Source organism: Chlorocebus sabaeus, chromosome 7 (assembly GCF_047675955.1).
Source record: "Chlorocebus sabaeus isolate Y175 chromosome 7, mChlSab1.0.hap1, whole genome shotgun sequence".
Taxonomy (NCBI): Eukaryota; Metazoa; Chordata; class Mammalia; order Primates; family Cercopithecidae; genus Chlorocebus; species Chlorocebus sabaeus.
In genome coordinates this window covers 136,698,608-136,725,347 of record NC_132910.1, presented here as the reverse complement: position 1 = coordinate 136,725,347, position 26,740 = coordinate 136,698,608, and the positions used below count along the sequence as shown (strand labels likewise).

The 26,740-nt window shown below is 40.8% G+C and overlaps 1 protein-coding gene across 1 annotated transcript; it reads right to left on the bottom strand.

Moving 5' to 3' along the window:
• TLR3 (toll like receptor 3) lies at positions 1-25,364 on the bottom strand. The gene is made up of 5 exons (XM_008000480.3): positions 24,830-25,364; positions 10,025-10,472; positions 8,031-8,222; positions 2,907-4,759; positions 1-2,381 (listed from the first exon to the last, which is right to left on the bottom strand). Exons 2-5 carry the CDS (start codon positions 10,463-10,465, stop codon positions 2,153-2,155), a joined length of 2,715 nt encoding a protein of 904 aa, XP_007998671.3. The 5' UTR covers positions 10,466-10,472; positions 24,830-25,364; the 3' UTR covers positions 1-2,152.
• Between the last annotated feature and the right edge of the window lie 1,376 nt (positions 25,365-26,740).

Genomic DNA, 26,740 nt, shown 5'->3' with positions numbered 1-26,740 from the left:
ATTGACTAATTAACAATAATGATTTATTTAAAATATCTTATGAATAGTTGAGAATATTGATAACACACAAAGCATATAAGAAAAGCAGAAGCTGTGATTTTTATTTTATAATGCCAAAATAAAACAGGATTATCGCACAGTTAAAAAGCAAATCTTAACTAAAATGCTGAAAAGCAGTGTCTCAGCGGTCAGGTTGGCAAATAACATGAAAGTGATAATTAGTCCTCCACCCATTCACAGTGTTGGCCGGCTAGAAACTCTTCAGAACCAGCGGCGCAGTGGATATGTCTCATTCCAGGCTCATGGAAATCAGCCTTGAGAATAATGACTTACTGGGGGCTGGTTGCGGTGGCTCAAGCCTGTAATCCCAGCACTTTGGGAGGCCGAGACGGGTGGATCACAAGGTCAGGAGATCGAGACCATCCTGGCTAACCCGGTGAAACCCCGTCTCTACTAAAAAATGCAAAAAAAAAAAAAAACTAGCCGGGCAAGGTGGCGGGCGCCTGTAGTCCCAGCTACTCGGGAGGCTGAGGCAGGAGAATGGCATGAACCCAAGAGGCAGAGCTTGCAGTGAGCGGAGATCGCACCACTGCACTCCAGCCTGGGCCACAGAGCGAGACTCCGTCTCAAAAAAAGAAAAAGAGAATAATGACTTATTTAAATCAAAGTTCCAAAATGTGACATCTCAAATGCTCCTTGAATTCAGCAGACAAGTGAACATTTCAGGTATAGAAATTAACTCAGCCTTATAATTTCAGGTTTCTCTTTAAATACTGGAACTATAAATATTTCAAAAAGCTATTCAGGTCTATTTCCAATAATCAGACTCTCTTTTATTGTAAAACTGAAAACTTTGTTGTTGTATTGTAAAACAAACATAAAAAGGCCGGGCATGGTGGCTCATGCCTGTAATCCTAGCACTCTGGGAGGCCAACACGGGTGGATCACCTGAGATCAGGTGTTCGAGACCAGCCTGGCCAACATGGCGAAACCCCATTTCTACTAAAAATACAAAAATTAGCCAGGCATGGTGGCATGTGCCTGTAATTCCAGCTACTTGGTGGCTGAGGCAGGAGAATAGTTTGAACCCAAGGTGGAGATTGTGGTGGGCGGAGATTGGGCCCCTGCACTCCAGCCCGGGCGACAGAGCCAGACTCCGTCTCAAAAACAAACCAACGAATAAAAAACAGACCAAAAAATAAAAATAGTCTTTCTAGATAAGGACTACCTTATACATGGCATATTATTTTATGGTAAAATAATACATTCCTGTGAATATATTATACAGTGATCATCATCACTAATTATATAGGAATATCTAAGATGCTATTTATTATCATAATTTTCAAGATCAGGAGTCAAAGAATCCCAGTGAGCCCAAGTGATTTCGCCAATGCCGTCTCCTGAGTCTGTAACCATGGGAGGAAGGTTCTGTTTCCACAAAGCCAGTTACTGATTAGCCTTCAGAAAGCAAGCCTGCCCACAATACTTTTAGTAGGAGAATTGTTTCTACCCTCCCACAGCAGAAACTCATATCTCAGGAAAATACAAGTCAATATTCAAGTAATCATCTCATTAATAAAAATGAATTGCAAATGTTTTCTGCCCTTGGGTATGCATATTAAAAAATATTTAACATTTAACGAAATCAATACTGAGATAAGTACTTACTAAAATACAAAGTGTTTCCATTGAAAAAATACCGTAATTAAACTTGTTAAAAATATGGGTATATATTTTATTCTTTTACAAAGGAAATAGCAGTATACCCATTGAAACAATTATCTTTCAAGTGTATCCAAAAAACGAAAAGATCATCACAAACACTAATGTAACTCTAACTTTTCTAAAAATGAAAAATGTTTTAAAACTCCTTAAGTTGTCACAGGCTCAGTGGCAGATCGTGTATTTATCAGTAGAGAATGTTCTTATGTGCTTCTGTGTTTATTTTAGGTACAATTTAGTCAGTTGTCAAAAATAGGCCTGAAATAAGGAGATACATTTTCCTAGAAGAGATATAATTGTGATAGAATATAATCACTTACAAATATGAATAAACAAATGATAACACCTTTATGGAAAACTTAAATTTGCCATGGAACTTTTTAAATAGAGAAAGTTTCTCCTTTGCTAATTGAATATTTAAATAAATTTAATGTACTGAGTTTTTGGATCCGAGTGCTACTTGCAGTTTATGATGAAAGGCACCTATCCGTTCTTTCTGAACTGGCCAGTTCAAGATGCAGTGAGATTTAAACATTCCTCTTCGCAAACAGAGTGCATGGTTCAGTTTATAATCTGGAATCTCCTCAAGGAAAATCAATATAATGGAATCCAGATTTTGTTCAATAGCTTGTTGAACGGCATGATGTACCTTGAATCTAAGTAAAGAAAAGTATCGAAGAATTAATACACAGTTCTTAACAGCCAGAATCACTACTATTTAAAATAGTCTGTAACAGAGTTTAAGCTGTTACTGAAACTCAGGGGTTTTTTTTCTTAATTTTATTTTTAAAATTCTTTGAGTTGAGTAATATTGGTAATATTTAAAAGTTTAATTGAAGCTGGGTGTGGTGGCTCACGCCTGGAATCCCAGCACTTTGGGAGGCAGGTGGGCAGATCACCTGAAGCCAGGAGTTCAAGACCAGCCTGGCCAACATGGTGAAACCCCATCTCTATTAAAAATACAAAATTTAGCCAGGTGTGGGGGCACGCACCTGTAATCCCAGATACTCGAGAAGCTGAGGCAGGAGAATTACTTGAACCCGGGAGGTGGAGGATGCAGTGACCTAAGATCACACCACTGCACTCCAGCCTGGGCAACAGGGTGGGACTCCATCCAAAAAAAAAAAAAAAGTTTAATTGAAAAGCAAGTACACACTTAAAATTTCACAATGTTTACCTACCTTTTGCATAATGGGTCTTTTAATAGATGGTGTGTTATAATAAAAATAATTTTTCTGCTTCTTTTGATGCTGTTAACAATTGCTTCCAGTTCAAAAACACCTGCCTCAAAGTCCCTTTCTTCCAGACAAAATTTGAGAGATTGGTCTTCCTTTTCCATTGAAGAGAAATGTTCCCAGACCCAATCCTTATCTTTGTGGGCGTGAATTATATATGCTGCATATTCAAACTGTTCTGTCTGTCTGTCTATTTCTTTGAAACCAAGAACTCGATGTACTGAAACATTCCAGTAAAAAGATATCCTCCAGCCCTCAAAGTGGATGAGAAGTACAACAAGGATAAAAATCAACAGGATACTGGTATTGATCATGAAAAAGAGTTCAAAGGGGGCACTGTCCTTGCAGGATGATGTATCAAAAAGTCTCACTGGGAACCCATGATAGTGGGGTGGAGTGTTGCAAAGGTAGTGGCTTGACAGCTCAGGGATGTTGGCATGGGTCTTGTTAATCCAATTAACAAACCAGGCAATACTTTCACATGTGCAATCAAAGGGATTAAAGCGCATATCTAAGTTACTCAGGTTCCTGAAAGCTGGCCCAAAAACCTTCTTCTCAACTGATGTTATGAGATTCTTCTGAAGGTTCAATGACTTTAGAGACACCTGATTATCAAAGACAGACGCTGGAAGTGTGTTTAAATTATTCAATCCTAAATCAATGATCTTTAGTTCACATAAATCCTTGAAGACCTCAACTGGGATCTCGTCAAAGCCATTAGACTCCAAGTTAAGGATGTGGAGGTGAGACAGACCCTTTAGAAAATAAACAGGACCAGCAGGGTTTGCGTGTTTCCAGAGCCGCGCTAAGTTGTTATGCTGCAAATCCAGAATTTCTAGTTTCTCAAGACCTTCCAACATGTCATCATTTATGTTGGCTATGTTGTTGTTGCTTAGATCCAGAATGGTCAGGTTACCAAGAGGCCGGAATGGTGAAGGAGAGCAATCCACATTTTTAAGGGCCACCCTTCGGAGCATCAGTCGTTGAAGGCTTCGAACCAAGGCAAAGGAGTTCTTAGTCAGTTGCAGGTACTTGTTGTAGGAAAGATAGATTTCGAAAATATTTTCTAGACCACTCCATTCCTGGCCTGTGAGTTCTTGCCCAATTTCATTAAGGCCCAGGTCAAGTACTTGTAGGTGGCCCAACCAAGAGAAGGCACCACTCTCTATTTTTGAGATTTTATTCTTGGTTAGGTTGAGTGTGTGTAAGGGAGAGTGAGCGAGTGACGCAAATGTTTCATTTGTCAAAGTTTGCAAACTTGTAAAGCAGTTGGATAGACTTAAGTATTTCAGGCTTATCAATCCTGTGAACATAGTGCTTTTTATGCCTGGAATGTCATTATCTTCCATGTTAAGGTGCTCCAAACATGTGAGCCACTGAAAAGAAAAATCATCAATCTTGGGGAGCGAAGCAAGGGAAATACTTTGTTTAGTAAAAGACCGTTTCAAATTCAGGTACCGCACATTGAAAAGCCCGTGCAAAGAGTGAGAGAGCAAATGCTGTATATTATTATACTCCAGGAAGAAATATTCTAGATGTGGAAGCCAAACAAAAGAATCGTTACCAATCACATTTAAGTTGTTGTGGGAAAGATCGAGCATAGTGAGGTTTGTCCACTTTAGTCCCAAGAAAGTTGTATTGCTGGTGGTGGACAGCCGGCTGTTACTCAGAGACAGATTCCGAATGCTTGTGTTTGCTAATTCCAAACATAGCTTCTCTGTGAGGCTGGGACCCAGCTGGACATTGTTCAGAAAGAGGCCCAATAATCTTCCAATTGCGTGAAAACACCCTGGAGAAAACTAAAGGTAGAAAAAAAGAGGTTAACAATCAAAAGCACAGACTCTGTAAGGCTGTTGAAAAGCTTAGATGCAGTTCTGTTTTTTTTGTTTTTGTTTTTGTTTTTGTTTTTTCCTGAGAGTGGAGCCATCTTAGCTCACTGCAACCTCTGCCTCCCGAGTTCAAGCAATTCTCCTTCCTCAGCCTCCTGAGTTGCTGGCATTACAGGCGCCCGCCACCATGCCCAGCTAATTTTGTATTTTTAGTAGAGACGGGGTTTCACCCTGTTGGCCAGGCTGGTCTCGAACTCCTGACCTTGTGATCCACCCGCCTCGGCCTCCCAAAGTGCTGGGATTATAGGCATGAGCCACTGCGCCCGACTCAATGCAGTTCTTTACTCCATCTCTACTCACCCTTCACCACATCCTGTGGGCAGAGCATTTCTCCCCCTTCCTCTAATGCACGAGTCCTTCCTTACAGCGCCCACCTCTTGCTCCAACCTCTGACTCCCCTGGCCACTGGCTAGCTTCTGCTCAGCATTCATAGCCTCAGCTTAGATGCCACCTTTTCAAGGAGCCTTCTCTGACCTTCCAGTCCAGGATCAATCTCCTGGTACTTTTTCTTTATCACCATGAGAACAATTGCAATGAATAAACTGCTCATGAAGTCACTCATGGACTGCCATGAAGTCACTCTTTTCTTTTCTTTTCTTTTCTTTTTGAGACAGAGTTTTGCTCTGTCCCCCAGGCTGCAGTGCAGTGGGGCGATCTCAGCTCCCTGCAACCCCCGCCTCCTGGCTTCAAGCGATTCTCCTGCCTCAGCCTCCTGAGTAGCTAAGATTAGAGGCGACTGCCACCACACCTGGCTAATATTTTTGTATTCTTAGTAAAGACGGGATTTCACCATGCTGGCCAGGCTGGTCTTGAACTCCTGACCTCATGATCCACCCCCATCTCGACCTCCCAAACTGCTGGGATTACAGACGTGAGCCACCGCACCCAGCCTGGAGGGGCTCTGATTTGTAATGTGTCACTTGGGGGACGGTAAGGCTAATGGGAAAAAAGAGAAGTGTTGAAGAAAGGGTGCTTTATCATAAACAAATGAGTTAAAATGCAAAGCCGAAAATTATGAAATTAAGTATGATAAATCTACATGATGGCACTATTTTACAGGCAGTAAAATTTAGCTTTTGGAATGATTCTTAATTGTCTGGGAGATGTTCATGATATCATATTAAATCTAAAGAGCAGGAGACATCATGCTCTTCAGTGGGCGATATAGCATAACTGTTAAGAGCAGGGCCTCCGGTCCCAGCGAGCCAGAAACCCAGCTCTGTCCAGGTGGATCCTGTGGGGCCTGAGATATGTCACGTTAACTTTCTTCATCTCAGTTTTCTTTTGTGAAAATGACAATTAAGAATAAGTTGATTAGGCCGGATGCAGTGGGTCATGCCTGTAATTCCAGCAGTTTGGGAGGCCAAGGCAGGCGGATCGCCTGAGGTCAGGAGTTCGAGACAGCCTGGCCAACACGGTGAAACCCCGTCTCTACTAAAAATACAAAAATTAGCCAGGCGTAGTGGTGGGCACCTGTAATCCCAGCTACTCGGGAGGCTGAGACAGGAGAATAGCTTGAACCTGGGAGTTGGAGGTTGCAGTGAGTCCAAATCGTGCCATTGCACTCCAGCCTGGGCAACAAAGAGCGAAACTCAGTCTCAAAAAATAAAATAAAAGAAAAGAAACTAAGAATAAGTTGATTAAAACTACTATATACATAAAATATTTTTAAAAATTTATCACAGTACTTGACACACAGTTAAGTGCCTTAAGGATTTTAGAAAAACAGTATGAATTTCAGTACAGTAAGAATTTAAGCTGTTGTTTTTCCTTATAATTATTTGGAGAAAAGCCAGGGATAAATGTACCCAAATGCTAACCGTGGTTGTTTCTGACTATGGACATTTGAGTGATTTTTTTTAAATCACCCCTTATTATTATTGTGTCTCATTTATTGATATATTTAATACCATTACTATAATAAATGTCTTAATCATAGAAAATGCTGTTTAAAAAAATAAAATGAATAGCTTGCACAAAACATCTTAATATCTCAGGATAAATTTGTACGCCATTTATTTTTATGTCTGAAAATGAATAGAGTTGTAAGGAAGGATTTCCAGTAGTCTTGTAGCCTGGAACAAAATGAGTGTAAAATACAGACAACCTGTATATGAAAATGCGGAATCCTATTTAGGGAAAAGGAGTCAGTCGACAGGACCGAGAGAAAGCAAAAGAGCAGGTAAGTTATTTCTTTCTTCATGATCCAGGACACATAGCCCTCCTGTGCGAATAACAGACAATCTTCCTGTGCCCAGCTATCCCCAGGCCCTGCGAGTTAGCCCACTGCAACCTGGGCACTGTCCGTGCTGCACAGAGCCCTCTTCAGCATAAACATAATCCTGTAAAATCCCCAGCAGCCTTTGTTTCTTTGCAGTCAGCTTCGCTTGCTGAAATGCCCGTTGCCTTCTCGCAATGTAGTTTCCTACTTTCACTAACAAACGTGCCTTTCTCCACCTACAACTGTCTTGGTAAATTCTTTCACCCCTGTGCCACCCGTCCAGATAGTTGTTGCTCCCCCGTGACAGCAAATGATTAGCCTGAAGATCATGATTCCAAAAAGAGATAGTCCTGTCAGTGATTTAAGCTGACTTCATTGTAGGAAGGTTTTTATAACAACATAGTGCTGCTTGTCATTTCCTGAGCCCTGCCTATGCGAGACACGGTCCTAGATTCTTTACCACACAGTCCTGTGAGGTAGTCATTATCACGCCCGTTTGAAAGCTGGGAGGCTGGAGAGGGAGAACTTGAATAACTTGCCTGATAACACGATGGTTAAAAGACAAAGCCCAGAGACCAGGCCAGCTAACCCAACTGTGAACCTGGGGCTCTTGACCATCGTACTCTTTTATTAATAATTCTTTCAGAGAGTTTGTGTGACAGAGAGCACTATTTCCACTTTGCACGTGAGGACACAGACTCAGAGAGGTTAAGGATGTTCCCAAGGTCATGGCACGGGGGTTCCACCCAGTACTGCAGGACTGCAGAGTCCCGTCTCCCGACCTCTCCTGGGGCTGCCTGAGCTCTCACGAGGGTGGCACCAGTGCCCCCAAGCAGTAGGTGTGAAGGAATCTGGAAGACAGGCAAAGGCTACAGAACGTCAGATTCCTGTGTCTGTGACACAGATAGGGACTACCCACCTTAAAGGCAGAATGCAAAATAGTTTTAGCTTACTTCTTACCTCTTTAATTTGATTCGATGACAACTCTAACTTTTTTAAAGATGAATTGGCAAGGATACCAAGTTCTTCACTTTTTAGTGCCTGGATTTTATTGTTTGATAATAGAAGCTCTTGGAGATTTTCCAGCTGAACCTGAGTTCCTAATTTTGTAGATGACAAGCCATTATGAGACAGATCTAATGTGATTAAATTCTGAAGGGAAAAAATAATAAGCATATGTTAGAGTCTTGGTGTCAAAAACAGTTCTTTTAAATGTAAGTACGTCTTAAAAATATTTCAACAACAAAATCAGCACCTCTGTATCATTCTGTAGAATACTAACAGTAAGCATAATAAAAAATCTTTGTTCTGATTAATCTTTGTTATGTTATAATCTTTGTGATGGTTACCCTTGAAACCATTGTAGGAAGGATTTTATTTCTTCAAGAATCATTTTATTTCTCTTACCAAAATAAGAAGGATTTAAGCTTACTTATGATATAAGGAACATTGCTAATTTATAAACTTATTTTTCATAACCATTTACTTATGATGCAAGGATTTTCACGTGGCTTATCAAACACAGTGTCATGCATTAACCTTGAAAATAAGTATCAGAAAAAAGAACAGAATGTTTTCTTTAAAAACATGAGTAGAATTTTGCCATCTATGAAATTTTAAATAGATTTTTATACTGAGAAAGATTCATAGTTATATAAATTTTGGATCATGACTAGTACAGAATATTAACTTTTGTTTGCTTGTCAGTACTGTGGGATGTTTTATCACCCTTTGCTACTTTTGAATATGTACGCTTCAAATTCAGGCAAAAGGTAAGGAAAAGTTGATGATACCAGTTAAGGCAAAATCTAATGTAATCTCTATTAACGAGAAGCAAGTTTTTTAATTTAAGTCTTTACAAAAATAACATTTTACAATGACTTCTCTAGCAAGATTTTGAGGCCTTTGTATTTGAAGATATTTCATCCACATTAGACTCTAAGAACACCCAAGAGAAGATTTAAAATAGCCAGGGAGCAAATCACTTTATGTTTCACAGCATATTTACATTTGTAGACTATTCTTGGCATCTGAGGAAGAGCAATGCTCAATTTTTTGTAAGGCCATAAAATGAAGTAACTTGAAAATCACTTTGGTTAAAGAAAAACACTTAATAATTGCCTCAGATTTAGAAACAATAGCGTGCGTTTTGTTTGTTTGTTTGTTTGTTTTCTGGTGCTCTAAAGCATTGTAGGGTGAATATGGTTAACTATGATTTATTGTATATTTTTTAAAAGCTAGAAGAGGGTATTTTGAATGTTCACGACACAAATGAGAAACATTTGAGATGATGGATATGATAATCACCCTGATTTAATCATTACACATTGTATACACATATTGAAAGATCTGCATTCTAGATCTCATAAATATGTACAATTATTAAATGTCAACTAAAAAGAAAAGAAAAAAAAAACCTAAAATTCAAGCAAAGTGCTGAAAAGAAAAAGGTAGCCGTCATTGAAAAAGTGACACCACTATTGAACAAGTCATTGAAATAGCCATTGAGGAGATTTCTTAAACCAGGAGTAGGTAATTTTTAGTTGAACAATTCACTTGATCATTGTATCAATTTGTTAATTTTATTTAAGTCAGACTTTGGACTCTAGACTTTTTTCATGACTTCACATACTAAATCAGCAGCATTGAAAGTTTAGTGTCCATGTTCTTATGGGATATTCTGATTCTTCTCTGTTCATTACTTCTGCCTCTTGCATCTAAGTTCTGTTTCTAATGGGAAAAAGCGAGAGAGGCAAACATTGAAAATTAAGGATGAAACTGATTTAAGAGTACATTTTCTCTTTTGGAAGCATTTTCTATTATAATGGCAATATTTGTGGCAAATTGGATTAGATCAAATTTCTTCCTTTTTCTTACTTCGATGTTTAGATAGTAAGTCTAAGGATGGATAAGTGACTTTAAAACATTAGTAACAATAGACATTTTCATCTTACCTTCTGCTTTACAAAGGGATTATTTTTAATTTTCTGGATTGAGTTGGACATGAGATGGAGTTCCGTCAAATTCGTGCAGAAGGCAAAGGTTTTATCAGACAGTTGAGATAGCTCATTGTGCTGGAGGTTCAAAACTTTTAACATGGGAAGTTTTTGGCACAATTCTGGCTCCAGTTTTGAGATGGAGTTAAATCCTACATCCAAGATAGTTAGTTGGCTATATCTTGTAAAATTGGCGGCTGGTAATCTTCTGAGTTGATTATGGGTAAGATTCAACACTGTTATGTTTGTGGGGAGATCATCGGGTACCTGAGTTAACTTCAGGTGGCTGCAGTCAGCAACTTCTTGGCTAACAGTGCATTTGTTGGTGGAGGATGCACACAGCATCCCAAAGGGCAAAAGTCCCCACCAAAAGTAGATATAAGGCAAAGTCTGTCTCATGATTCTGCTGTATAGAAGAAACATTAAAATGTATGAGCAACATTAATAGCAGATGACTTTCAAATGCATTGGTATATTCCTTGTAAAATCTACCACCAAAATATGACTATGTATATTATGACTCATACTCTTATGCCCTACAAGTGCATATTATACAAGTAATACATCAAATAGAAACATTTCAAACAGTACAGAAAGGTAAAAAACAAAACATCCAAACTTCCTTCCCATCCTTCACCTTGATCCCAGTTGCAGCGGCAATGTCTCTCTTTTGATAGGTGTTACCTGTAATTCTCAAGATTACCTCCATAAACTTAATATTCTTGCCCTTCTATTTCTTCATTTACTGATTTCACTATAAAGATAAGGAATTTAATTATATTTTTCCTTCATTCTCTTCACTTCTCTTTAGTTAATTTTGTTTGTTTGTTTTTGTTTTCGTTTTGTTTTGTTTTTGAGACAGAGTCTCGCTCTGTCACCAGGCTGGAGTGCAATGGCGCGATCTCAGCTCACTGCAACCTCCGCCTCCTGGGTTCAAGCGATTCTCCTGCCTCAGCCTCCCAAGTAGCTGTGATTACAGGCGCCCGCCACCACTCCCGGCTAATTTTTTGTATTTTTAGTAGAGACGAGGTTTCACCATGTTGGCCAGGATGCTCTCCATCTCTTGACTTCGTGATCTGCCCACTTCAGCCTCCCAAAGTGCTGGGATTACAGGTGTGTGCCACCGTGCCCAGCCAGTTAATTTTTATCTTATTTAAAATAAATAAGTACATTTTTCTCCACATTTCTTCCATTCTTACATTTCCTGAAACTGTCAGCTATAACATTGCTTGACATTGTCAAGATGTGAAATGTTAGCATGTTATCCTGAAACTCTGATTACATATGAGGTCCTTGGCCTACATCAATCCAGAAAATCTAAAGTCAGTAAATATCATTTACAATTTTAAAAATTATTTGTGTTTGTTTATTTATTTTTAGAGACAAAGTCTCACTCTGTTGCCCAGGCTAGAGTACAGTGGTGCTATCATGGCTCACTGCAGCCTCCAACTCCCGGGCTCAAGGGCTCCTCCCACCGCAGCCTCCCAAGTAGCTGGGACTACAGGCATGTACCACCACACCCAGCTAATTTTTTATTATTTTTTAAAATTTTACAGAGAGATAGGGTCTCGCTATGTTGCCCAGGCTGGTCTCAAACTTTTGACATCAAGTGATCCTCCAGCCTTGGCTTCATAAAATGCCGGGATTACAGGCATGAGCCAATGTGCCCAGCCTCAATTTTGCAATCATATAAATTTTACAATCATATAAATAAATATTCACTGCAGATCATAATGTAACTGAAAAATTCTTATCACCTACTAATGTAGCTGTCATAGTATCATAGTGCAATGCATTCCTCACATGTACATAGTGATGCTGGTGTAAACAAACCTACTATACTACTAGTTATATAAAATATAGCACACACAATTATGTACAGTGCATAATAGTTGATGATAATAAATGAATATGTTATTGATTTATGTATTTACTATGCTTTTTGTCATAATTTTAGAATGTACTCCTTCTACTTATTTTTTTTTAAGTTAACTGTAAAATAGCCTCAGACAGGTCCTTCAGGAGGGATTCCAGAAGAAGGCACTGTTCTCATAGGAGACGACAGGTCCGTGCATGTTGTGGCCCCTGAAGACCTTCCAGTGGGACACGACGTGGTGGAAGGCAGTGACATTGAAGATCCTGACTCTGAGCAGGCCTAGGCTAATGTGTGTGTTTCTGTCTTTGTTTTTAACAAAAACGTTTAAAAAGTTAAAAAAAAAAAAAGAAGAAGAAAATTAAAAGTAGAAAAAAGCTTATAAAATAAGAATATAAAGAAAGAAAATACTTTTGTATAGGTGTACAATGTGTTTGTTTTAAACCAAGCATTATTACAAGAGTCAAAAAGTTTTGAAAAATTAAAACATTTATAAAGTAAAACAGTTGTAGTAAGTTAATTATTATTGAAGAAAGTATGATTTTTAAATAGGTTTAGTATAACCTAAGTGTATAGTGTTCATAAAGTCTGCAGTGGCGCACAGCGATGTCCTAGGCCTTCACATTCACTCACCACCCACTCACAGACTCACCCAGAGCCGCTTCCAGTCCTGCAAGCTCCATTTGTGCTAAGTGCCCTATGGAAGTGCCATTTGTAATCTTTCCTACCACATTTTCACTTACCTTTTCTATGTTTAGATACACAAGTACTTCCCATTGTGTTACAACTGCCTCCAGTATTCAGTGCAGTCACAGGCTGGCTGTCTGGTTTTGCAGCCTGGGCGCCACAGGCTGTACTGTCTAGTTTTGTGTAAGCACTCCCTTTGAAGTTCCCACAATGCATTTCTCAGAATGTAGCCCCATAATTAAGCAACACGTGACTGTGTTCTATTTCTTTGGGGTAAATTACTAGGATTGGAATGGCTGGGCCATTTGGTGAGGCCGTTTGATTTTATGAGAAACTGCCAGATCTTTTGGGAAAGTATCACACCACCAACTTCCCTGACAACATTTGGTGCCTATTTTTATTTATTATTTTTAGTCATTCTGGTGAGTATGTAGTGATAGCTAATTATGATTTTAATTTGCATGTCCCTGCAGACTAATGATATTTAACAATTTTCATGTACTTATTGTTCATTTATCTTCCCTTATATATTCAAATATTTTGCTCATCCATTCGATTGCTTCCTTTTTATTATTCTGTTGTAGGAATTTTTTACATATCTCAGTATCAGTCCTTTGTCAGATTCCTATTTTGTAAATATTCCCAGTGTGTGGGTTGCCTATTTATTTTCTTACTAATGTCTTCTTAATTATGATGAAGTCTAGCTTATCATTTTCTCTTTTATTTTTATTGTTTCTGTGTCTTCTCTAAGAAACTTCTCCTACTTAGATACTCTCCCCTAAAAAGCTTTATGGTGTTAGCTTTTATATTAAGGTCTGTGATCTTTCCTAAATTAATTATTACGTATGCATGAAGTAGGAATCACGGTAATTTTTGTGTATACCCAGTCAGTCAGACCTTTTTCTTTTGAGTTGGAGTCTCGCTCTGTCGCCCAGGCTGGAGTGCAGTGGCGTGATCTTGGCTCACTGCAGACTCCACCTCCCAGGTTCAGGTGATTCTCCTGCCTCGACCTCCCGAGTAGCTGGAACTACAGGCACCCGCCACCATGCCCGGCTAATTTTTGTATTTTTAGTAGAGACGGGGTTTCACCATGTTGGCCAGGCTGGTCTTGAACTCCCGACCTCAGGTAACCTACCCGCCTTGGCCTCCCAAACTGCTGGAATTATAGATGTGAGTCACCGTGCCTGGCCCAGTCAGGCCATTTTTTAAAGAGACTTTCTTTCACCCACTGGACTGTTCTGTGCCTTCCTTAGAAACCGAGTAAATGTTTTAAGTGAGGGTCTATTTCTGGGCTGTCTACTCTCTTCCACTGAAATATTTCTCAGTTCTTAGGCCAATACCACATTGTTCAGATTACTTTAGCTTTATAACAAGTCTTGAAGTTCAAAGTGCAAACCCTCCCATCTTGCTCTTCTTCTAGATTGCTTTTTCTGTGCTATGGTTGATGGAAATTATCCAATGTTGTGTATTCTTTATTATTAATTATTGCTTCTCACTAGAATGTGAAGCTATAATAGTAGAGGACATAGTTCTTATTCCATATGGTGTTATCTGTGCCTAGAACAACGCCTGCCACTTTGTCGGCTCTGAAGAAATAAATATATGTTGAATACATAGCTGATATGGTTTGGCCCTGTGTCTCCACCCAAATCACATGTCGAATTGTAATCCCCAGTGTTGGAGGTGGGGGCTGGTGGGAGGTGACTGGCTCATGGGGCGGAGTTCTCACAGTTGGTTTAGCACCACCCTCTAGGTACTGTTTTCCTGATAATGAGTGAGTGAATTCTTAGGAGATTCAGTCATTTAAAAGTGTGTGGTGGCCAGTTGCAGTGGCTCATGCCTGTAACCCCAGCACTTTGGGAGGCCAAAGCAGGCAGATCACCTGAGATCAGGAGTTCGAGACCAACCTGGCCAACATGGTGTAACCCTGTCTCTACTAAAATACAAAAATTAGCTGGGCATGGTGGCGGGTGCCTGTAATCCCAGCTACTGGGAAGGCTGAGGCAGGAGAATCGCTTGAACTACGGAGGCAGAGGTTGCAGTGAGTCGAGATCCCACCACATGGCACTCTAGCCTGGGCAACAGAGCGAAACTCCACTCCCGCTCCCCCCAAAATAATAAATAAATAAATAAATAAATAAATAAATAAATAAATAAAAGTGTGTGACGCCTTCTCCTTCTCTCTTCTTCCTGCTCTGGCCATGTGAAGGTTCCAGCTCCAGCTTTGCCTTCTGTGATGGGTAAAAGCTCCCTGAGGCTTCCCCGGAAGCAGAGGTTGCCCGTACAGCTTACAGAACCATCAGCCAATTAAACCTCTTTCTTTATAACTGACCGGTCTCAGGTATTTCTGTAGAGCAATGTGAGAATGTACTCATACAGTAGTTTTCCACGGGCATTTAATCAGCTCAGGAAAGCCACTCTTATCTCCATACATTGTCACACTTTATTTCGGTGGGATGTGTACCCAATGTGATACTCTCTGGTGTGATCAAAACCTAATTTCAGATATTTTAAAAAATCAAATACACCCACAAACTATGGAGATGAATCAATGGTAATGATATCTGAACAGATATTCCACAAGATCGAAAAGTCATGACACAAAAATTATTCCAGTAAGTTTCAGATAATAAAATCGTCTTAGGTCACTAATCCTAGGAAAACAGAACTAATGTGAGTATTTAGAATTATTCTAATACACTTAAAAATAGTGATTTTACTAATATTCTAATTTAGCTCTCAGAAACAGAAAAAAAAAAAAAATCTGGCTTCCATAAACTAATATTCCCATCTCATGGCTTTTACAACTCTGGCACTAATCATTGTAGAGCTGTGCACATTCTTTATATCCACAGGCCATGAGGAATGCCACAGCCAGGCCAGCAAGGATGCACGTTGCTGACTTGCCCAGGTGCATGAAGAATACAGGGCTGGCAATGATGCCTCTTGAATGCCAGAGACCAGTTCCCCACCCACCCCCTCTCTGACAGTCCCCCAAACCTCTCTTCCAGTTCCTTCAGAACTTCCTCCCTCTACTTACCAACTCACAGGGGAAGTCCCTACGCTACATTCTCCTTGCTTAGGCGAGAGGTGCCCCTCTGGTAGGGCTCCGGCTAGAGGTCAGAATTGCTGAGGACTAATCCATTACAAAGCATATCCCTGAATGACTGAAGGACTTTCCCCATCTGAAGACAATTCATCAGTGGGCAAAACTCACCTAATGCTAGGCGGGAGGGGTGAAAGAGGAACCAACGTGGAGAGAATCTTATGAAATTTCAGAATTGCGACCATGCACACAGAAATCCTAAAGCCTTAATTTCCAAAGAAAAGAGATCTTGATTAATAAAAAACTTCTCATCAGTAACGTGAACTGTTGCGGGAAGTCAGGGACCCCGAACGGAGGGACCAGCTGAAGTCATGGCAGAAGAATATAAATTGTGAAGATTTCATGGGCATGTATTAGTTCCCCAAATTAATACTTTCATAATTTCTTACACCTGTCTTTACTGTAATCTCTGAACATAAATTGTGAAGATTTCATGGACACTTATCACTTCCCCAGTCAATATCCTTGTGTTTTCCTATGCCTGTCTTTACTTTAATCTCTTAATCCTTCATCTTCTTCGTAAACTGAGGAGGATGAATGTCGCCTCAGGACCCTGTGATTGTATCAACTGCACAAATTGTTTGTAGAGCACATGTGTTTGAACAATATGAAATCTGGGCATCTTAAAAATAAAAGAACAGGATAACAGCGATGTTCAGGCAACAAGAGGGGTAACTTTGAACTGGCCGCAGGTGAGCCAGATGGAACAGAGCTATATTTCTCCTATTTCTAAATAGGAGAAATATTGCTGAATTCTTTTTCTTAGCAAGGAACATCCCTGAGAAAGAGAATGCACCCTGAGGGTAGGCCTATAGACGGCCCCTTTGGAAGCGTGTGCCATCTTTTATGGTCGAAGTCGAAGGGATGAAATAAGCCCCGGTCTCCTGTAGCACTGGGAGGCTGGTTAGGATGAGGAAAATTCCCACCTAATAAATTTTAGTCAGACAGGTTATCTGTTCTCAAACCCTGTTTCCTGATAAGATGTTATCAACGACAATGCGTGCCTGAAACTTCATTAGCAATTTTAATTTCGCCTCATCCGGTGGTCCTGTGATCTCGCCCTGCCTCCATTTGCTTTGTGATATTTTATTACCTTGTGAAGTGTGTGATCTCTGTGACCCACACCCTATTCATGCACTCCCTCCCCTTTTGAAAATCGCTAATAAAAACTTGCTGGTTTTACTGCTCGGGGAATATCACGGATCCTGCTGACATGTGATGTCTCCCCCGGACACCCAGCTTTAAATTTCTCTCTCTTGTGCTCTTTCCCTTTATTTCTCAACCCAGCCGTGACACTTAGGAAACAGAAAAGCCCACGTTAAATATTGGGAGCGGGTTCTCCCGATATCTGGCGCTAAGGTGGTCTTTCTTTCTTCCTAAGTGCATGTGGGAACCTGACTCCCTTTGGCAGGTGGCAGGTGCGGTGAAACGACATCGGCTTGGTTCACAGATACGTGTGTTCAACTCTCTGATAACTGGTGAGCAGTCTGTGTATGGTCCGGATTAACTATGGGACACACGGAGTATAAAAATTATACCTATCTCTTTTATATTAAACTCCGGTTAAAACAAGCAAAGATTTGGGTGCCCATGGGAAATATGGTCTCTCTATTCAGGGCGGTGGAAAAATACTTTCCTTGGTTTCCTAAAAAAGGAAGCATATATGTAAAAGTATTGGATCTTTCTACAGCATTCCAGGACTTTGTCTCAACAGGGAATTGTGCTCCTGTCACCGCTTGGGATGATTGGGCCTTGGTGCGTGCCATCCCCATACCTCCTCAACTTTTCTCTCACACGGCCTTCGTTATCTGATCAGCTTCTCCATTCAGCTACTCCTCTTCCATCTAACGATGCTGAAAATTCAACGTCTAACTCTGGTGACTTTGGCTTAACGTTACCCCTTGATGATCTTACTTCTTTTCACGAAGAGCAAGTACTTGCAGCTCCCGTGGCGGTGGCCGTGACTCACACAGCCCAGGACCATAGATATGCTAATTCGTCCCTCTTCAAACCTTTGCAGCATTTGTCTCTAGGTGTCACCTAATGGCTCCGGGACCAAACTACAATTTACCTGTAATTCTGCAGGCCTTCCCCTATCCACTTCAGCCCCCACCCTCCTGTCGTTTCAGTTCCTCAACTGGTCATGTTGCCATCCCTTCAGCCTGCTTCTTTGTGTCCTTCTTCACACATGGACGCCAGTAATCACCAGTATACTTCTGCTTCTTCTACTCCTTCAATTCCCCTTTCTCACACTCTCATTCTGGTCTGCATCGATATGCGCCGCTCAATCTTACTTTTTAAAAAAAAAAAATTTAAGGATGCTTGTACTCAGTATGGTCCTACTTCTCCTTAGGTTAAAATGATATTGCAAACTTTTTGTACAGAGGTCACTTTGCTTCCTTTAGACTGGGACATTTTGACAAAAGCTGTTCTGACCCCATCTGAGCATTTACAATTTCGTACTTGGTGGTCAGAGGAGGCCTGTCCGCAGGCTCAGCTAAATCAGACTCATGGCATTCTAGTTACTCAGGCTCAGCTCACAGGCTCCGATCGTTTCTCTGATACTTATGCCCAGTTAGGCTTTGAAAAACTGTAGACTTTAACTCAGTTGGTTTCTGAACAGTTACAGCTTAAAAATGTGGGACCCTCTCTTTCCCCCTGGAATTCTCCTGTGCTTCCAGTAAAAAAGAAATCAGGCATGTGGTGGATGGTAACTGACTTAAGGGCCATTCATGCTGTAATGAAACCTGCCCCTGCTTCAATACCTAAACATTGGCCTCTCATAGTTACTGATCTTAAAGATTGGTTTTTTCATATTGCTTTACATAAATCGGATTGTGAAAAAATTGCTTTTACTGTATCATCTATCAATAATCAGGAGCTTGCAGCTCGTTATCAATGGAAAGTACTTCCTCAAGGAATCCTGAATAGCCCAACAATCTGCCAGCTTTATGTTGGACAAGTGCTGTCACCGGTTCGAGCCCAATTTCCCCAGGCCTATATTCTTCATTATATTGATGATATTTTAATTGCTGCCCCCACTGATAAAGAATTAATTGACTGTCATCAAATTTTGAGCCGCTGTGTTACTGAGGCTGGATTACACACCGCCCAGGATAAAATTCAACAGACCACTCCTGTTCAATATTTAGAAATGATGGTCGAATAAACAGTGCATCCAACCTCAAAAAAATTCAAATTAGGAGAAATTCCTTAAAAACTTTAAATGACTTCCAAAAACTTTTGGGTAACATTAATTATTTAAGACCTACTTTAGGCATTCTGACCTATGCACTGTTGAACTTGTTTTCTACTCTGCGGGGAAAGTCCCATCTCTGCAGTCCCAGGACTTTGACCCCTGAGGCTTCACTAGAACTGGAATCCATAGAGGAAAGAATGCAGACTGCCCCGTTATCTAGAGGACAGCCGTTTCAGCCTTTTCAGCTTCTGGTTTTCGCTTCATTACACTCCCCTACTGGACTAACAGTCCAACATAATGATTTAGTGGAGTGGTGGTTTCTTCCTCATTCTGTGTCAAAAACTTCGTCTGTCTATCTGGACCAAACTGCCGTAATAATTGGCCAGACTCGGTGTACAATACTTCAGATTTCTGTATTTGATCCGAATTTAATTGTAGTTCCTTTAAATCGGCTCAAAGTTCAGGCTGCCTTTCAACATTGAGCACTGTGGCAAATTCACTTGGCTGATTTTACTGGTGTTATTAACAATCATTATCCAAAACACGAACTGTTTGATTTTATAAAAATGACATCTTGGGTGCTCCTTCGACTAACCAAAGATCAGCCCATTCCTGAGGCTGTGACAGTGCTCACTGATGGCTCCAGCAATGGTAATGCTGGCTATGTAGGTCCTATAGACAAGCTTATTTCTACTTCTTATACTTCTGCTCAAAAGGCAGAGTTAATTGCTGTGATTACTGCCTTACAGGATTTCCCCAAATCTTTAAATATTATCTCTAATTCTACTTAACATGGGAAAGAGGATGTGCTTGGGTTTCACCAGATCATCAAACAAAACCCACAGAGAAAAGACGTCTGTGTCAGAGATTGCCCTCAGACGTGGTGAGATCTGTGCCAACTTCTTAGAAGCTGGCACACAATCACAATGGGTCTAATTCAATCCTCTCTGATGGCAATGGAGACTCATCTAACTAATCCCACTTCTAATTACCTTTCTTTTTCTCCTTACGAACCTAAAAATCTCACCATTTCTATTAGCCTGAAAATAACATCCCTCTGTTTTTCTCTTCTTCCTTCAGCACTCAATCTCGCTTATAATGGGTTTTATTTAACGATTCTCCTCTTTATACTTTCTGTCTCACCAGTTTCCTCTCACACTGATTTACCTGCTACACACAATTATTCTTGTTGGGCTTATGTGCCTTTCCCTCCACTTATTCGACCTCTCACCTGGATGGAGGCTCCTGTGGAAATCTGCACTAATGATAGTGTGTGGATGCCTGGAGCTACAGATGACCACTGCCCTGCTCAACCAGGAGAAGAAGGCACTGCATTTAATGTTACCATGGGTTACAAATACCCCACTCTGTGCCTCAGACATGCACCTGGTTGTATTCATCTAGAAACTCAAGTCTGGGCTGCCTGTCTTCCGGAGAGATCAGCTACAGAGGAACCGGGACATTTGGTCTCTGGCCTTGCCCTTTCTCCTTTAAAACAAATGAAAGGGGGAGTAATGGGAGATGCCCCATACTTTCCATACAAACCTGCAGGAAAACCATGCCCAAAAAATTTTGAGGGAGGGCCCATCTAAAACTTTAATTTGGGAAGATTGTGTTAACTCACATGCAGTAATATCAAAAAATGACTCCTATGGTTTAGTAACAGACTGGGCACCAAAGGGCTGTTTACGAAACAATTGCTCCTCTGGCGGAAAGGAATGCCTGGAGGCTACTTATTTTATTTCTTATCGGGAGAATGAGAATCATTCTTCTACTTTGCATAGGAGGTTCAGCTCATTCTTTCCCGTAAAATGGGAAGATAAAGGCATTACCCTCCCCCCCCTCCCCGCCGAGGCCTCGTATGATACTCCCCATTCTGAGCCCAGAACACCCAGAACTTTGGAAATTGGCTATTGCCATGTCTGGACTGTGAGTATGGGAAAGGGAACTTATTCTGTCTGTTGTCCCCACTACCATCCCCTTCTCTCAGTATCAGTGTAGCTCCAGACATTCTGCTTTACTTACCTCCAACCTGACTGTTCCCATACAGAGCTGTGTTAAGCCTCCTTACATGCTGTTAGTGGAAAATATAAAAATTTGGACGAACAATCAAACTGTCCAATGCATTAATTGTCATTTGTACACTTGTATTAACTCCCATTTTGACTCCAGGAAAAGTGTAATGTAGGTTCGAGCTCGAGAAGGAATCTGGATTCCAGTAACTTTGCCGACTTTGGGAATCGTCCCCCTCAATACATTTAATGAATGAAGTGCTACAGCGAATTCTAAAAAGATCTAAGAGATTTGTTTTCACTATAATCGCTGTGATCATTACAGTCACTGCACTGGTCACCACTGCCAGAATGGCGTTACATCGATCTATTTAAATGGCTCATTTTGTTAATGATTGGCAAGCCAATTCCATCCAAATGTGGAATTCTCAACAAGGCATTGATCAAAACTTGGCTAATCAAATTAATGACTTAAGACAGTCTGTTACTTGGCTTGGAGATCGGGTAGTGAGTCTCGAACATCGCATGCAAATGCAGTGCGACTGGAATACTTCTGACTTCTGTATCACCCCGTATTCCTATAACGAGACTGATCATTCATGGGAAATGGTCCAGGGACACCTTCTGGGAAGGGAAGATAATTTATCATTGGACCTAACTAAATTAAAGAAACAAATTTTTGAAGCCTCTCAAGCTCACTTATCCATTGTGCCGGGAGCTGAGGCCTTAGGTCAGGTGGCGGAAAATCTTTATGGATTGAACCCCATGACTTGGATCAAGTCTACTGGGGGCTCTACTGTGGTGAATTTTGGAATTACGTTTCTCTGTTTAATTGGCTTGTTTTTGGTGTGCCGGGCCAGTCAAAGAATCCTGCATCAAAATCGAGAGAACGAACAAGCCTTCATCGCCAAGGCACATTTATATAAAAAGAAAAGGAGAGATGTTGCGGGAAGTCAGGGACCCCAAACGGAGGGACTGGCTGAAGTCGCAGCAGAAGAATATAAATTGTGAAGATTTCATGGACATGTATTAGTTCCCCAAATTAATACTTTTATAATTTCTTACACCTGTCTTTACTGTAATCTCTGAACATAAATTGTGAAGATTTCATGGACACTTATCACTTCCCCAGTCAATACCCTTGTGTTTTCCTATGCCTGTCTTGTCTTTAATCTCTTAATCCCGTCATCTTCTTCGTAAACTGAGGAGGATGAATGTCGCCTCAGGACCCTGTGATTGTATCAACTGCACAAATTGTTTGTAGAACATGTGTGTTTGAACAATATGAAATCTGGGCATCTTAAAAAAAAAATAGAAGAGGATAACAGCGATGTTCAGGGAACACGAGGGGTAACTTTGAACTGGCCGCAGGTGAGCCAGACGGAACAGAGCTATATTTCTCCTCTTTCATAAGCAAATAGGAGAAATATCGCTGAATTCTTCTTCTCAGCAAGGAACATCCCTGAGAAAGAGAATGCACTCTGAGGGTAAGCCTATAAACGGCTCCTTTGGAAGTGTGTGCCGTCTTTTATGGTCAAAGCCGAAGGGATGAAATGAACTAAGCCCCGGTCCCCTGTAGCACTCCCAGGCTGATTAGGATGAGGAAAATTCCCACCTAATAAATTTGGTCAGACAGGTTGTCTGCTCTCAAACCCTGTTTCCTGATAAGATGTTATCGAGGACAATGCATACCCAAAACTTCATTAGCAATTTTAATTTCACCCCATCTGGTGGTCCTGTGATCTCACCCTGCCTCCATTTGCTTTGTGATATTTTATTACCTTGTGAAGCATGTGATCTCTGTGACCCACACCCTATTCGTGCACTCCCTCTCCTTTTGAAAATCGCTAATAAAAGCTTGCTGGTTTTATGGCTCAGGGAGCATCACGGATCCTGCCGACATGTGATGTCTCCCCCGGACACCCAGCTTTAAATTTCTCTCTCTAAATTTCTCTCTCTTGTGCTCTTTCCCTTTATTTCTCAACCCAGCTGAGACACTTGGGAAATAGAAAAGAACCCAGGTTAAACATCAGGAGCAGGTTCTCCCAATAATGAACCACTGGAAAATAATAGAGATAAGCTTTCCAAACATTTAGAGACAATTATTTTGAATTTAAAATTTCATATCCAGGCAAGGGTTATAGTGGCTCATCCCTGTAATCCCAGCACTTCAGAAGGGGTAGGCGGAAGGATACTTGAGACCAGGAGTTCAAGACTAGCCTGGGCAACATAGTGAGACCCCGTATCTAAAAAAAAAAAAAAAAAAAAAAAATTAGAAATTAGCCAAGTGTGGTGGCACAAGCCTGTAGTTCCAGCTACTTCGGAGGCTGAGGCAGGAGGATCGCTTGAGCCCAGGAGGTTGAGGCTGCAATGAATCATGATCACACCACTGCACTCCAGCCTGGGCAACAGAGCAAGACCCTCTCTCTAAAAAACAAGAAAATTACCTTTGGCCAGGCCAAAAAAATTACCTGTGGCTCATGCCTGGAATCCCATCACTTTAGGAAGCTGAGGCTGGAGGATCCCTTGAGCCCAGGAGTTTGGGACCAGCCTGGGCAACATAGGGAAACCTCATCTCCACCAAAAAGTTTTAAAAAATTAGCTGGGCATAGTGGTTCACACCTGTGGTCCCAGCTACTCGGGACACTGAGGTGTGAGAATTGCTTGAGCCAGGGAGGTCAAGGCTGCAGTGAGCCACAATCATGCCACTGTACTTTAGCCTGGGCAACACAGCGAGACCTTGTTTCTAAATCAATAAATGAAATGAAATGAAATAAAATAAAAAAAAATTTCACATCCACCTGAATAACTAAAGAAAAAGGTACGAGTATTTTGAGATATGCAAAAATGCAGTAAGTTCATAGCCATATGATCTGTCTGAAAACGTTATTCCAGGACATGCTTCAGTAAAACAAGCAAAAATGCAGTTAAAGGATGAAATGAGAGTGAAGAAAAAGTTGCTGTTGAATGAGATCTAACAGAAATAAAGAAAATGAAGAAGCAATTAAAAAGAGTCTCACTTGGCCTTAGAATTTTGGAAATATTTTGTAAGGGCACATGGAATTCACATTCTTTGTCCAAGTGAGAGACCATGTTGCCTAATGGTTAGGACACGGGGTCTGGAAAGACTACCTGGAGTTAACCACTATTCATAGTTTGATTTGTAAACTTTGCAACCTTTGTATTAGGTTAATCCATAGGCACGCCCCTGTGCAGACACATACCAGCACATAATTATCTGTAAACCTGGGAGTCAACTTGCTGAAGCCAACTCCATTTTCGCCCGAGTACCCACAATTGCCAATGCCAGTTTCTGATCTTCCTGTACACCTGAACATCTTTCCACTTCCCCACTTCTTCCATTATCCTTCGTGAGGTGAAAGAAAGCCATTTACTTACTCCTAGGCACACCTGAATGTTCTCTCCTATCCAAGACATTGTCATACAATGCCAGCTCCTGTCTCCCCTCCTGCCAATAAAACTAACAAAAGGGGACACGCTCTTTTAACATCTTGGAGTTTTGTTTCTTTAAGGTAAAGATGTGATTTGTTAAAAAGGTGTTGCAAAATGATTTCCATAGCTTCCCTAATGTGTTTTTTCCAGGTACAGAATGCTACAGAGGAAAAAAACTAAATACTGCATAAACATATGATCGAATTAACCAGATACTGGTGCTTTTACTTGTATTCTGAGTTATACCCTTCTCCCAAGCCCATGTCATCTCCCGGTTCTTCCACTTTCCTTCCTGAATGATTCTGACTGGATTTCAAGCACCAGATCAAAGAAAGACCAAAGAAGGTTAAAACCATGCACATTCTACTAACGAATTCTACTCAGCAAGAGAGACCTTGCCCAGTAAGAACGTGAAATGAACACCTTCACTTACTTGGATGACTGCTGGCCATTCCTTTTTTCTTTAGTCCAAATCCAGACATTTCATCAGGGAAGTGTGTGGCAAATAGGCGGCACTCTCGAAAGTGAAAGTAAAGCTTGAAAAAAATGCTTTTATGTTTGGTGCATTCCAAGAAGAGCAAAGGGAGAAAACAAAAACAATCTCCGACACCTCAGAGAGGTGTTTCAAACTGCTTCGAGAAACATCTTGTTTTTATTTTATTTTAACTTTTTTAAAGCTGAGATCCTTGGATTTCATTAAAAGGGTCACAGATTTAGCAACAGCTGAAGTCGAAAGTGGGGACCTCACCATTTGATGTGGACGGGTCTGGACCTCTACAAGTTAACGAATAACAGTGAATCCCTCGATTTTCTGCTAGACTCATGCAAAGCTGTCAGAATTGGGTAGTGTACGGTCACAGGGACAGAAAAAAAAATCCCTAATCAAAGCTAAAGTACTTTCTTCTGTCTGGCTTTTATCTCTTTGCAACGCTGTAAAATAACACTGGCAGAAGTTAACCTCTTGACCCAGGAAGAAACTGAGTTTCACAGCAAAGGAAGAGCCGATCATGGCAAAGCCGAGAGGCAATCCCGTTCCTGCTGATCCAGTTTTCAATGGTCAGACGCGTTAGGGAACAAATCAGTATGCCCAGTAAAGTTCAGATTAACTAGGCATTTCGTTCTTAATTCGCTTTAATGACTCCAACTAGTTAAGTGAATGTGCTTGTTAAGAAATGAACTCACTTTTTTTCATTACAGATGTACTATGATATATTATAACTATGCTGTTACACAGTGAAATATCACAATTGAAGGAACTGTAGACCACCTAACCTCGCTCCCTTGTTTGAGAAATCAGGAAAACGAAACCTAGAGAGGTGAGTGACTTGCCTAAAGACATGCCACAAACCACCATACGCGTCTATCACACAAGTCATAAAACAACTGGACGGCTGGGACATGACATTAGCTTGAACTGATTGCAGAACTGATGGCAAGAAACAAGCGCGCATCACGGGGCAGAATGCCCTCCCGTGGGCTCCAGCTTTAGCTAGACCACTTTGTAGTTACTGGGCTCATGGCTACGTGTCTCTGATTTTCATCTGTGACATCTGAAACATAATACCACAAGCAAACAGATGTCCTGAGTAAGTGACTGTCCCTCACATCTATCCATGGGGATGTCCAGGAAACTTCACTAATATTCAAAAGGTTTCTTCTCTGTGGGCGCCTTGAGGACAGGGTGAGGTTTATTCTGTGTATTGTAGCTCCCCAGCTATCCTCTGAGGTAGACTGTTCCTTCGGCCTTCAATGGAAGAGACTCCTCCCCAGAATTCAAACCCTTGTGTGTTCTTCTCCCATGCTGACTCTGGGCTTGGCCATTTGACTAGCTTTGGCCAATGGGATATTAGCAATCATGCAGCAAGGTCTCATTGCCAAACACGATTCCCAAGGCTTGAGAAGCAAGCAAATCGATGACAGTTGTTGTTTTAAGTTTAAAAAAATTGGAATGGTGTCGTATGCATTATTAGCGAAATAAAACACATTGTCTCAACAATCCTTCATACCTATCCCTTACGCCTTTTGACTCCTTATACAGATTAAATTTCCCACGATACTGGTTGACTAGCGAATGGCTTTCAATAAGTAAATTGTACTGATGGTCTCCTAATGCAGTAGTTTTGGCTTAATATCTGTTCATATTCAGATATTATTGGTCCTTAATTCTTGCTAGTTTCTAAATACCACACAGACTGTTTTCTCTCCACTGTACATTTCTTAACTACATGCATTAACTTATTTAGCTATGATGGTGGTTGGAGCTGTAGTGAAAAACCTCATTTTCCTCTTTTTAAAAGAATTAAGGCTGCGGGCAGTGGATCATGTCTGTAATCCCAGCACTTTG

Bases quoted from the DNA above. Each gene is read 5' to 3' on its own strand.
- TLR3 (XM_008000480.3), bottom strand. From the start codon at position 10,465: ATGAGACAGACTTTGCCTTATATCTACTTTTGGTGGGGACTTTTGCCC. The intron at 8,223-10,024 runs GTAAGATGAAAA...TTTTCCCTTCAG, and splicing joins ATCCCTTTGTAAAGCAGAAG to AATTTAATCACATTAGATCT. The intron at 4,760-8,030 runs GTAAGAAGTAAG...TTCTACCTTTAG, and splicing joins CATCGAATCAAATTAAAGAG to TTTTCTCCAGGGTGTTTTCA.